The sequence below is a fragment of the Colius striatus genome, chromosome 2, assembly GCF_028858725.1.
Source record: "Colius striatus isolate bColStr4 chromosome 2, bColStr4.1.hap1, whole genome shotgun sequence".
In the NCBI taxonomy this organism is placed as follows: domain Eukaryota; kingdom Metazoa; phylum Chordata; class Aves; order Coliiformes; family Coliidae; genus Colius; species Colius striatus.
This window is the reverse complement of record NC_084760.1, coordinates 41380802-41394858: the sequence shown is the minus strand read 5'-3', so window position 1 is coordinate 41394858 and position 14057 is coordinate 41380802. Positions and strand designations below refer to the sequence as shown.

Below are 14057 nucleotides of genomic sequence, written 5' to 3'. Positions count from 1 at the left end.
CTCACGGCCCCGCCACCGCCCCTCCCTCACACTGCTGCCCTACTTTGGCCAATAGCCGCCAAGCCCTGCGCGCACGGCCCGCCCCGAGCGCCCCGTTCTGACCAATGGAGACCAAGCAGTCTCCCCTCACCCCGCCCCCTGGCTGGTTCGCTACCACATAGCCGGCATGGAGCGATGCTGTCTGGGCGATGGCAGGTTCGGCGGGCTCCAGGCGGAGCCCTGCGGCTGCAGCCTGCTCCGGTGATAACCCTAATCTTTGGGAAGCCTTCGAACAGTCTCACTTCAGGAGAAACTTCCCGATGCATTGGTCCACTCCCCACCTCCTGTGTCCTCATCGCCCCGCCGCCCCCCGCGCGGGGATGAAAATGGACTAGACCAGTCGGGCAGCCGCTTAAAGACCCTCCCCGCGGGTCACGTGTGCGTGAACCGTCGCGTGAAGGGCTGGTGGTTGGCGGCAGTTGGGCTTCGTTTTGCGGTGCGATGGGCTCCCGGCCGCGGGTGCTCGCTCCCGGCTCTGCTCTGGCCCTGCGGGTCCGTGCAGTGGCCCTGCGCCCCGAGGTGCCCGTCGTGCGGCTGTGGGGACTGCTGCGCGAGCACCATGTTGACTACATCCGTCTCCGCAAAAGGATCCAGGCGATGGCGGGGCCGCGCCTAGCGGCTACCCCGGATTCTGACGAGCTGGCGGCTGGTGAGGCTCAGCTGCGCGTCGGAGACATGGGCCTGGTGGAAGTGGTTGGACTCTGGTACCGCTGTTGCGTGGTGAGTCACCGTGACCGGGACTACCGTGTGTTCCTGCTGGATGAGGGCTTCACGGTGGTCACGTCTGCCTATTACCTGGCACGGGGCTGCGCAGAGCTTTTCCACCTTCCTCCGGAGGTGTTGGGCTGCATTGTGGCCAATGTTGTACCATCTGGAGGGCCCTGGGTGGCAGCCTGGGAGAATGCACCATTTGCCTCCACCTGGACAGTGGAGGCTATGGAGTTCCTCAGCTGTCTGCATGGCAAGGAGGTGTCTGGTCTGGTGCTGGAGGTGGTGACACCACAGCTTGTAGTCTTGGAGCTGCCGCAGCTTGTGGCCCAGATGCATCACCTGGGCTTGGCCAGGAAGGTTGCTTCCCGTTGGTTCTGCCAAATGGTTAGGCGCAGCCTGATTTATGGCCATGTAGGCAGCCAGTTCAGTTCACAGCCTGCGGTACGTTCGCTTGAAGCTTCACCAGTGCCACAGCTTCACCATGACTTGCACTTATATCAGCCTGCGTCACCTGCCTTGGATTACTTCTACCTGCAGCTTAAGGTGGGTGTGACAGAGCCTGTCCTAGTGACCCACGTTTCTGACCCCCACCACGTCTACTGCCAGTTGGAGAGCCTGTCCCAGGAGATCCATTGCCTTTCTGATACAATGTGCTATGCTTATGACTGCCAGGAGCAGAATTTACTACCCAGAGTTGGCTCACCCTGTGCAGCCCGAGGCGCAGATAGTCAGTGGTACCGTGCGCTCCTGCTGGAGCTCATTGCTGGGGAGCAGGACCAGGAAGTGGCTCTGGTGATCTTTGTGGACTATGGCAGGAAGGAGGCTGTGACTACAGCTAACTTGCGCCCTTTGCCTGTTGAGTGCTTTCGTATGCCTGTGGTGACTTATGCGTGTGCTCTGCAGGGTATATCAGATGGAGGTTGTGGCTGGTCCCCATGGCAGATAGAGGAGCTGCGAGCGTTGGTGTTAGGCAAAGGAGTGAGTGCGTACATTGAAGCCTTTAACTCATTTGAGCATCTCTATTATGTAAGGTTGTATGGGGAAAATGGTATCAATTTGAACCATCTTTTTGGGGTGCAGGCTTGCTGTCTGGTCAGCAGCCATACACAGGTCAGCCTAACTGAGGCTCAGGAGCTACTAGAAGTAGAAGAATTGGCAGCTGAAGAGCTGGAATTGCCATCAGGAGCACCTCTTGTTGCTTTAATGCCAGGAAATTCGGCCTCTGCTCCTCTAGTTGATGTGTATCTGAAGTTGGGCACATTCCATGATGCACAGGTGTCTCACCTCCAAGACCCATCTGAGTTCTGGCTGCAGCTCCATGAGCATCACCGCCTCTTCAGGCAGCTGAGACAGCGCATGTGGAATTTTTACTCCCATGCCCCAAGGCTGGATGGTGCTGGCTGGGACCTACAACCTGGATCCCTCTGTTGTGCCAGTGGGAGTGAGGGTGTCTTTTATCGAGCAGTGATCACAAGGGTATTGGACGGTGGGGTAGAAGTACGCATGGTGGACAGTGGCAATACAGAAACTGTAGATAGATGTCTGGTAACAGAGCTGCTTCCTCGGTTCAGGGAGCTACCTTCTTTAGCTCTGAAGTGTTGTTTGGCAGATGTCTCTCCTCTGAGAGGGAGTTGGAGTGAAGCATCTGTCTCTGTATTCAGAGAGCTTGTACTGAACAAGGGACTAAAGGCTCATTTTTTGAGTGTACAGGGTGACAAATACATGGTTGAAATTTTTGACCAATCCCAATTGGGTGAGAAAAGCATAAGTAAACAATTGGCTCAGAGAGGGTATGCTGAATACCAGGGTTGTGAAATACCCAAGACTCCCCAGAAATCCTTTGGTAAGGCTGTGAGCCAGGGCTCTTCCCTAGCTTGTGCCAGGGAAGAAGACCAAATAAATGCAAATAAGAAGCTCAGAGAAGAATCTAATATAAAGGAAAGGGAAAGAGCACTTAATCCTTATGCAGCTGCAGTGGTCAGAGAGCACCCTGTTGCAGCCATTCACAATTCTGAAAGTAGTGACTCTCTTCCTGGTTGTAAGTATGAGGGCAAGGAAGACCTGCCCATCTCTTGGAGACAGAATTATGTGGAAATCAAGTCATCTTCCTTTGGAACTTACGGAGGCCAATTAGAAGTGGGAAGTACAGTTGATGTTGTTGTGTCTCATGTTGAAAATCCTAGTTATTTTTGGTGTCAGTTAAGTAGGAATTGTGATGACCTTAAGGTATTAATGGCTGAAATTCAGGAGTATTGCAAAAATTCATCTTCCCCACATGTTTGGCCAAATCCTGTATGTTTAGCCCAGTACTCAGAGGATGAAAAATGGTACAGGGCTTTAATTGTTAGTCACATTCCTTCTGCAGGAAAAGTACAAGTTATATATGTCGACTATGGCAACAGAGAGGTAGTCTCGCTAACAAACCTCCGCTCCATTAACGATTGCTTTCTTAGGTTAGAGGCTCAGGCTTTCAGGTGCAGCCTTTACAATTTGATCCACCCAAATGGTCAGAATCCTTTTGCCTGGGATGAAGAAGCAGTTCAGGCTTTTCAGGAGTTTATTGATAATTCATCTTGCTTTGAACTGAAGTGTACAATTTTTGCTTTGGCTTCAATAAACAATAAGGAGCTATTTAATATTGTAGATTTAATGACACCTTTTCAGAGTGCTTGTCAGTTTCTGACCCAGAGAGGTATGGCCAGACCTTTGTCTCCTCAAAAGCCTTTGGAATTCTTGTTTCAGCTTCATTCTTACTATTATTCTACACATGGTATCAAAATAGGCAGTGAGGAAGATGTTTATATTACACATGTTGAGGATCCATGGACATTTTACTGCCAACTTGAAAGATGTGCAGATGTCTTAGCACAGCTCACAGATAACATCGCTCGTCTAAGTGAAACAATGACCAGCTTGGAAACCTCACAGGACATTGGGAGCTTGTGTCTAGCAAAGTACAGTGACAAGCACTGGTACAGGGGAGTAATTGTGGAAACAAAACCTAACATGCAAGTCTTTTTTGTGGATTTCGGGAACACAGAAGTAATAGAGAAAGATCATCTACTTCCTTTACCCAGCAATGCTTGTGATATCTTGCATTTGCCAATGCAGGCCATAAAGTGTTCCTTATCTGATATATCTGATATCCCCCAAAAAGCTGTAACGTGGTTTAAGCAAGCTGTCCTAGAAAGGCAATTAAAAGCAGTAGTAGTAGCTAAGGAATCTGATGGTAGACTGTTGATTGAGTTGTTTGATGGTAATACTCAAATTAATGCAAAACTGAAGGGGAAGCTAAACAACAAAGGGCTGCGTAAGAATGTAGAAAGTAAAATGTCGTGCCCTAGAAACACAGATGTGAATGAGACTGCAGAGTCCCATTCAAATACAGGTAGGCCTCTTGAAAGAACAAAATACAGATCTGAAGCCCAGGGAGGAGTGGGAAGTAGCAAAAGGCATTTCAGAGAAGGTGCAAACCTTTTCCAGCCTTCTACAAAGGAAGATCTGGCAGCTGGATTACTAGAGTCAGTTGAAGTGCGTAGCAGGAAGAAGGAAGCTTTTTTGTCAAATGAAGCAGGGGAGGAGTCTCTGCTTCCTGTCCAGATGGATGCACAGTTAGATGTTAAATCTGATGCTGAAGATGAGTGTGCAGTGCTTAAAAATGTACCTGATCTGCTGCAGCAGAAGGTAGTGCCAGCTCTTAAAGTGTTAGTATATGTGTCTCATGTGAATGATCCATTGGATTTTTATGTTCAACTAGAAAGTGATGAGGCTCAGCTTAACAGCATTTCAGAAAGCTTAAATGATGGAACAGAAGCAAAGAGCCCTTGTGAACAGGTCTTCCAAGCAGGTGACCTAGTCAGTGCTGTTTATTCAGAAGACAGCCTGAGATATCGAGCTATAGTAAAAGAGAAGACTTCTGACAATTTGATAAGTGTACAATATATTGATTATGGTAACACTTCAGTAGTTGGTGTGGATCAAGTATGCAGACTCCCTGAAGACTTGTCATCTGTTCCAGCAATAAGCATTCACTGCTTCCTAGGTGGACTTAAATGTAAAATAAATACAGACTGGGCAGAGAAAGCAGTGCTTTACTTCATCAAGAGAACAAGAGAAATTCTGCTAACGTGTGAATTTGTAGAGGAGGTTGAGGGTAAATGGGAAGTTATTCTCAGTGACCACCACGGTGTAATAACAGTAGACTTAGCAGATGAAACTCTTGTGAGTATGGAAAGATCTTGTTCAACAGAAATACTTGATAGAGGAGAGAACAGTAAAGTAACTGTGTGTGAGCCTTTGCCTCCTCAGGCACAGAATGATATTTCCCATGTAAGTGATTGTAAGTCATTTACCTGGAAGTTTCCAAAGGCAGGTCAGATTGTAAAAATTTATGTCACAGTGGCAAATGGTCCAGAATACTTTTGGAGTCACAGTGCTGATACAGAAGACATGAACTACATAGAAGAGAAAATAGAGGAAGCTGAAAATCTTGGACTAAATGCTATGAATGAGTGCAGATCTTGTATTAAAAGTGGTGATGTTTGTCTAGCAAAATATAGTCAAGATGGAAAGTTCTACAGAGCTGAAGTGAACAGCATAAAAGGTGACCATGTACTTGTTAGACATATGGATTATGGAAGTGAGGAAGCTGTTAGCATGGAGATGATCAGACAGATTCCATGTGAGTTGCTCAAAGTACCTAACCAAGCATTTGCTTGCTGTCTGTCAGGTTTCAGTTCCTCAGAGGGTTCATGGCTTAGTGAAGCGGGAGACAAGTTTTTTGATATGACCAAAGACCTCTTGTTAGAAGCTGAAATAATAGAAACTCGGGAAGAGAAAGCTTCTGAAATCCCTCTGTGTGTTGTTAAGCTGGAAGCTTCTGGCAAGAGTATTAATGAAGAGATGAAACATTTTTGGAAGGCTAATGAAGGAACTGGTGATGATGCTTTCTCAGACCTTGAGAACCCCTTAAAGGGAAACGGATGTTCAAACAGTGATATGGGTCTCTGTCTCAAAAGAGAAACTGCTGCTCTTTTTGGATTAAGTCAAGAAGAAAGCAAAAGTACTTCACTTCGTTTTAAATCTTTCCTGGATGTAACTTCTGAGTGTTCAAATAGTGTAGAAGCAAATGTCTCAGCAGGACCTGTTAAGTCTGTGTGTGGGAAGGCTGAGGTTGGATGTGAAACAGCTGAGTGTCAAAGCAACTTTGATAAAAAGATACCTCTGCCTCAAGGAGAGAGTAATAACAGTGTATTGCTGGAACTGAAGAGAAGCTCCAGTCTTCATATCTTGGTTGGTGAAACAAAAGCTGCAGAACAAGAATTATCTGAGGTACCACTTCAAGAGGATGCTGAGCTGCCAGCAGCACCGACAGGCAGTACTTTAGCATCCAGTCTTTTCCTAGGAAACAAACAAGACCTGCAAAGATTGCCAGTGCCCCAGGTACTGTCGTCTCCAAGTGATGAAATGGCAATGTTAGTAGAACTGGATCAATTGCAAACTCACTCTTTATGTGATCTGGAAAACCTCATACCGGAGCTAGAGGCACTCTCAGGACGATCATCCTCTGAAGAAACAAAGCAAGCTCTGGAAACAGAATCACTTGAAATACAGGCAGCTTTGGGCAGTGAAGCAAAAGAGAAAGAGTTGGAATGGGAATCAGTTTTTCTGCCAGTTGTGAGTGGGGAGATGGGAGATTTGGCAGCTCTGGAATTTCATGAAATCTTAAATTCATTTAATGAGAGACAGAACTTGGTGCCTTCAGTTGGCAATAGAGAGAAGACAGAGCTGATTCCATCAGATGTTCAGCATTCTTTGAGAGTGAAGGCAAAGAAACCGGAGTTGATTCCGTCTGGAGCTCATAAAGCAGAAACTATAGAAGAAGACTGGATGAAAGTAGAGCTGTCTTCATCTGGTGCTAGACCTGAGAAACAACTGGACCTGAAGCCCAATGGCACATTGTCAATGCTAGCTGGCAAAAGTGAGAATCTTCTGGAACTGGTGATGCCTGATGTACAGTTGTCTCGGGAAGACCCATTACTGCAAAGTTCTGCAAACAGTGGAAGTCAATTTTCATTTCCTAGAAAAGATTTAACAAATCAGAGGCCTGTTTGCACTGCAAAATCATATGACTGCAAAGTTAAGAAACCTGAGGAGTGGCAGAAGAACGATGACTCTTATGTGAAAGAATGGATGAAACAAGACTTGACTGACTCATTTAAAGAATGTGGAAATATATATGTGCAGCCTTTAGACTATAAGCCTGAGGATAAAGAAGTAGACAACAAGCAAAGTGAGAACTTGGCTGACTGCGGTGCAGGTAGAGTATCTGATTTTAAGGAGATAAATAATCAATGTTGCGGCCGTTCAAGCATGAGAACAGCTTGCTTGTAGAAACCTAATCTTTATTCCCTAATAAGTTACTATATTAGTGTTAGTGTTGGTGTTCTTTAATGGGTTAAGGACATCAGGCTGTGTATCTCAAGGATAATGTAACAGTCCAACAGCAACTAATCTTATTTGGAGAGGCTGGTTAGTGATTTTATGATTGGAAGTTTATTTCTAAACATGAAATGCATTTTCAGGAGTGTTCAGGATGAGAAATTTTAAACTTTCAAATATTAAGTAATTTGGAGGGGAGTATGGGAGCAAGGTTGTTGACATATTTGAGTGTTGTTTTTCTGTTTGAATTTGTCTCACTTTCCTCCTCCATCCATATGTCATCATTTTTGTAGAACACCGTGAGCATATTTGTAGTCTGAAGGGCTTTGCTGTTGGTTCCAGCTGTGTAGTGTGGACCTCTCTAAAATGGTGTGAGGCTCGCATTCTGGAGGTATCTGAAAAAGGTACCAGGGTAAGTATGGTTTGAATCCTCTTTCTGCATGTTTAAGATCTGGTCCATCTTTTGTTTTCCTCTAAACTGTGAGTGTTTTATTGAAATCTATTGCAGAATTCAAGACTTAGTACTGGAAAGGTTGATACTAGACTTTCAGACTACATAGAAACAGCAGTGTCTCAAACTAAGTGGATACTATTTGTGAACACTCAATATTTCCTTCATCTTATTACTGTGTGTTGACTGGGAAGAGTGAAGGATCTGGCTCTGATTTGAGATAGAACCATGTACATAGGAGTATCTGGCATGCAAGTTAATGTGGAGCTGTGGAGTTGTATTACCATTAAGTGCTCACGAACTTGGCATTATATACTGATATTTTGAGGAATTGGAGCTAGAAGCGTAGGAGCTGGGGAAGAAACTTCAATGATACTGTAAGTAATAATGAAAACAGAGGTGTTCCTACCTCAGTGAAATGTGTATTGAATTAGTAGTTGGTGGCAGTTAATTTTAAGAGTAGATTATAATCTAATGGGCTGCCTTGTCCTACTGCTCTTTAAGCTGTGGGATAAATGAGATGATGTATTCCAGTTCAGGGGAAGTACAGAAATTCTGCATACATTAAAAGGGCCTTTAAGATGTAATTTAAGGTTGAAAATCCAACAGATCATTTCATAGAAGTAACTTTTTGGAAGATGGAATGCCTGAGATCATGAAGCCAGCTTTTTGGCTAGCAGATTCCTCGGGTATGTAAAGCTAATCTCAGCTGTACTCAGACGGATGTCAGTATCAGGTATGTGGTGATGTCCCTGTTCATCAGTTTTTCTCTAGTTCTGATCAAGTAGGTGTCTTCCAGCCTTTTTGTCTCACCATACTTGGGTTAGAATCCCAGGAGACCTTGAACAGATTCAGTAGTGATATTCAGCTGTATAAGAGGTTAACTTGCTCTTACTTGCAAGAAATCTTTCCCAAATGCAGGGAGTCATCAACTGTATTTTCCTACTGCTGTATCTTATTTGCTGAGTGTATTCTCAGGATCTACTGCTGTGCTAGATAAGTTTTGGCTCTGTCTGTACAGGTGTTGAATCTCTCCAGTGGCAGTGAGGAGATTGTGGATCCTGAGAATGTCTGGAACTATATTCCTGACAGGGCTCACAGATCATCTGAGGTATGACAGTGTAGTAGTGGACTGGGGAAGACAACTGTCTCTTTAAAAGGGCACTCTGAGTTTAGTTGTGTTGCTGTGAGAACAGAAAGGTAAAGTAGCAAATCTGTACCTTCATGCAAACTGCTAGAAGCAGAGTATTCTTTACAACTTTATGTTATCCTTCTCTAACAAATATCTGTGGAGGCTAAAGAAAAAAATCTATAAGTCTATTATAGAACTGATACGATTTATATAAACTTTTAATATACATTTATACAAACTGTCAGCCACTTGGTGTGAAGACTGTGAATTCAGTCTGTGACTAGATTAATGAAAAACAGCTGGAAGGAAGAAACATTTCTTGATTAATAGTAGACTTCCAGTAGAGAAGAACAATGCTGATATGTGGCTTTTGACAGATCATTCTAGTACAGCATGTAACTGGCAAATCATGAAAAGTACTTCTATTACAATGTAATTAGGAAATTATAGAAAGGTTTGCACCAGTGGTTTTTCATGAAGTACTGAAAACTGAAAAACTCCTGTCTGGAACCCAAACCTCATGTCATCAACTATGCTACTGACAATTAAAGAATGATTTTCGAGTTCATACTTCATATGCTGTTTCTGCATCAAAGTGAAAACTGAAAAGAAGACTTCTGTAGTGAGTTATATCAGGGCGAAATAGTGGTAGCAGTGCTGATGTAGTAAGTTGGTCTGGTATTAAAGGAAACACTTCAATGGAAAACTGTCTTGGCCAGCTTAAAAACAGAATCCCTTTTTGTACAGGCAAAAACTCCTGCAACAGAAAACTTGCAGTCCTTACCAGAGGAGTTCGTACTTCAAGGTAAAACTACCTTAAACCTCACAAAAAGCTTGTGTACTCATTGTTTGTATGCTTTCTAATTTTCTGGAAAAATGCTTTATTTTAGAAAACACAGTTGAAACACTTTTTTTTGTATTTACCTTAATATCATTATAATTTTCTTAGATAACTTGTGTACTGTCAATGTAATGGTGAGTATATGAAATGAAAGCAGCTACTCTGTCCTGATTAGGAATCAATTTAATATTTATTTATTCAACCTAGTGGATTGAGCCTCTTGGACAAGCTGGGATGGTACACTTAAATTACAGGTTTTGGTAGGGTTTTGAACATTACCCACCAGCGTGCTACTCTTGCTCACGTTTCTGAGGCAAGGTGAGCAACTGCTAGGCAGACTATACTAAGCATTGTAGCTTTGGATTTGAATGCCTCAATCCACTAACAGATCTTGGTCTATGAATCTAAACGCGTAATAATACCATCTTAGGTGTTGTAAGGATAGTTTGTGAATAGTGCATGTACATGTTCATGGTTACTTGAACATTTTGAGTGTTACTGGCGAACACCTATTCTGTGTACTGAGGCAAACAGTACGGGTTCTTTCTGGTTAAACGCTATTTCTATAATCTGTGGCATCATAGAGCAGTTCTGGTTGAAAGGCAGCATTGGGGGTGCTTAAAGCAGAGTCAACTACATCAGGTTGCTTATGAGCTTCCTTTCAGATCTGGAATCTATCCAAGGATGGAGATTCCAGAACCTCTCCTGGCATCTTGTTCCTGTGTTTGACCAGAGGTTGCCTGATGGAGATTGAACTAAGGCTGAGATAGCATGTGTGTCTTTAGTGATTGAATTGGTAATTGTATTTCAGTACAGTTGTACTGAAAGCCGACTCATTGATGGGTAACAAACAGTGAAGCCTGCAGGGATATAGTTACCAGTTGGTCAAAAAAGTAGTTTAAAGAACTTCACTAAAATGTTAGAATCATCAAGTCATTATGGTTGGAAAAGACCTTTAAGATCATGAAGTCCAACCACTCACCTCGCACTGCCAGGCACATCACTAAACTAAACCATAGCCCTCAGTACCTCTATGTGTAGGTTTTTTTGGGGTTTTTTTGGTTTTTTTTTTTTTTTTTTTTTTTTTTGTAATATCTCCAGGGATGGTGACTCCCCCCTGGGCAGCCCGTTCCAGTGCTTAATAACCTTCCCGGTGAAAAGGTTCTTTCTAATGTCCAATGTAAACTGCTCCTGGTACAACTTAAACCCATTTCTTAGTGTTCTGTCATTCATTATTGGAGAGAAGGGGTAGACCCCCACCTCACTACAACTCCCCTTCAGTAGTTGTAGAGAGTGATCATCTCTCTTCTCAGCCTCCTCCTCTGTAGGCTAAGCGTCTCCAGCTACCTCAGCTCCTCATCAGACTTGTGCTCCAGAGCTTTCACTATCTTCATTGCCCATCTCTGGACACACTCCAGCACCTCAATATCTTTCTTGTGAGGGGCCCAGACTGGACACAGTATTTGAGGTGTGGCCTTACCAGCCCTGAGGACAATCACCTCCTGGGTCCTGCTGTCACACTATTTCTGATCCAGGCCAGGATGCCATTGCCCTTCTTGGCCACCTGGGCACACTGCTGGGTCATGTTCAGCTGGCTGTTGATTAACATCCTCAGGTTCTTTTCCACAAGCCACTCTGTCCCAAACCTGTAGCATTGCCTGGGGTTGTTGAGGCCTAAGTGCAGGACCCAGCACTTGGCCTTGCTGAACCTCTTACAAATGGCCTCAGCCCATCACTCCAGGCTGTCCAGGTCCCTCTGAAAAGCCTTCCTGCCCTCGAGCAGGTCTCTGCACCCACCCAGCTTGGTGTCATCAGCAAATTTGTTTAGGGTGCACTCAGTCCCCTCATCTAGATCATAGATAAAGATGTTAAACAAAACAGGCTCTAGCACTGAGCCCTGGGGAACACCACTGGTCACCAGCTGCCAGCTGGATTTAACTCCATTTACTATGACTCCATGCCTGGCCATCAGCCAGTTTTCTACCCAATGAAGAGTGTATCCATACAAGCCATAGGCAACCAGTTTCTCCAGGAGGATGCTGTGGGAAACTGTTAAAGGCCTTACTATAGTCCAGGAAAACCACATCCACAGCCTTTCCCTTGTCCACTGAGTCATCTTCTCATAGAAGGAGATCATATTGGTCAAATGAGGTGGATGAGTGCCCAGAGAAGTGCTGGTTTTGAAGACTGGGGTAATGAAAGCATTAAGTACCTCAGCCTTTTCCTCATCCTTGCTCGCTAGGTTTCCTCCTGTCATCCATTAAAAGGTGAAGATTACCCCTAGGCCTCCTTTTGACACTAATATATTTGTAGAAACTTTTCTTGTTGTCTTTTAGAGTGGTGGCCAGCTTAACTTCTAGTTAAGCCTTGGCCCATCTAATTTCCTCCGTGCATAACCTCACCAGTCTTGTAATTCTCCTGAGTTGCCTGCCCTTTCTTTGAGATCATAGGTACTCTTTTTCCTCCTGAGCTCCAGCAAAAGCTCTCTGTTCAGCCAGGATGGTCTTCTGGCTCACCTTACACTTGAGGACAGTTTGATCCTGCACCTTTAAGATCTCCTTCTTGAAGAATGTCCAGCCTTCCTGGACTCCTTTGTCCCTCAGGACTGTCTCCCAAGGGACATGGGCTACAAACTTTCTAAACAATTCAAAGTCTGCCTTCTGGAAATCCAAAGTGGCAGTTCTGCAGATCCCCCTCTTTGGTTCTCTGAGGACTGAGAACTCAATCATTTCATGATCACTATACTTAAGATGGCCTCCAGCCACCATGTCACCGACCAGACCTTGTTGGCAAACACCAAGTCCAGCAATGTCCTTTGCCGTGTTGGTGCTCTCACCAGCTGCATGAGAAAGTTATCCTCCACACACTCCAGAAACCTTATGAACTGTCTCCTCTCTGCTGTGTTGTATTCCCAGCAAACATCTAGTAGGTTGAAGTCCCCTATGAGAATGAGGGCCACTGATCCCTAGAGTTTTCTAGTTAAACTGAAATCTGCAAATCTTCCCTCAGTTGCATCAAATGCAGCATTATTCTTGATCTTCTTCTTTCTGGTTTTGGTAGATTTTTACCCCTTCATTTTGGTGCCTTAACACCTTTGCTAATTACTACTATCTAATCTTGCCCACTGTCTGTGTTCCCAAATACTTTGAATTTTAGTGTATGCACCCTCAGCAACATCATGGAAATGGGAGCTAAGGTCATACAAGCATATGGCACTGGACTAGACCTTGCTGCACACATAGGCTACTGGCTGGAAAGGCAGTTTGAGTAGGAGGTACTCTATCCACACGACTAAACTCTCATAGCGGTTTATGCTAAGCCCACTGAGGGATTTAGTGGCTTACACTTGTAACTGAAATCTGGGAGAATGGCTTGCTCCATCTGTTTGGGCAGTGCCATTGTTTAAACTATCTTGTCCTTATACAATGATTTTGCCTATGTATAGTTGTGTAATAGGGTCCAATATGTTGATGACATTTAGTTTGAGGCCTTGTAGAGCTATGACTTCAGATATCAATCCATTTATATGTGTTTATAGAACCATCTTGATAAGTCTAATCTGGTTTTATTTCCTGTAGAAAAGTGAACTGGCTGCAGTTCAGATTTATCTGAAGATCCTCAAGTCCTTCAGCATTCCTGAAATTAAGTGATGTGGTCACCACGTGAAGCTGAACAAGTGCCCGAGGACACAATCCCATGAAAATGTGTTTTCATAGGAACAAGAATATAAGCAAAGCATTGAGTATTTCTGCTGCCTAACTGAGCAAATGCCTGTTACGCTATGCTTCCCTGTCAAAGAGTAGTACTTGTTGGTAGTGTTATGGTCAATTACCTTATAGCTGTACTTCAGTAAGGATTTTCCCCTTGATTGGCATTCCTTACTGAATGTATGTGTGCACCAGCTTCTGTCTAGCTGTTGGTGGGTGGTTCTTGAGCTCGGGTTTGTTGTGGGTTGCTGTATAGGCTACTGTGTTTCACAATACTGCTTTCTGAAAAGTTGCCTTGCTAAGTGGTTTGTCTTTTTTTTTTCTTTTGACTGAGCAAAGTTCAGGATAACTTGGTGGGTGGAGGAGTGTTTTCCCTGTAAGGGAACATAATTGGTTTTGGTTTAAGTCTTGTATTTTTTGTTGTTGTAAAGCAAGGGAAGAATCTGGAATAAAACTTTGTTAGCAAATATTCATTAGTGTTTTGTTAAAAGACTTGTGTTCTTTCCCTATGTATAATCCCAGATGCTGTGTGTGTACTGAATATCTTTCTTCAGTTCTACTACTGCAGTTAGACATAGCTGTGCATGTTCTGCAACTACTGTTCTGTTTCGACCCTAAAAAGCTCTCTAGAGCACTGTGAGCAATGGTGAGGGCTTTTAAAGTCATGTACAAAACGGAACTTAGATTTATGATGTGGCCTTAATTGCACTATTTTCCTGTAAATACGAAGCAGAC

The 14057-nt window shown here is 44.0% G+C and overlaps 1 protein-coding gene across 1 annotated transcript; it reads left to right on the top strand.

The window, feature by feature from the left end:
- Positions 1 to 480: 480 nt before the first annotated feature.
- On the top strand, positions 481 to 13989 carry TDRD6 (tudor domain containing 6). The gene is given in 6 exon segments (XM_061990082.1): positions 481 to 1172; positions 2769 to 7069; positions 7485 to 7603; positions 8664 to 8753; positions 9522 to 9579; positions 13194 to 13989. Coding segments are annotated over 6 exon segments (5322 nt in total). The 3' UTR covers positions 13256 to 13989.
- Positions 13990 to 14057: the final 68 nt, after the last annotated feature.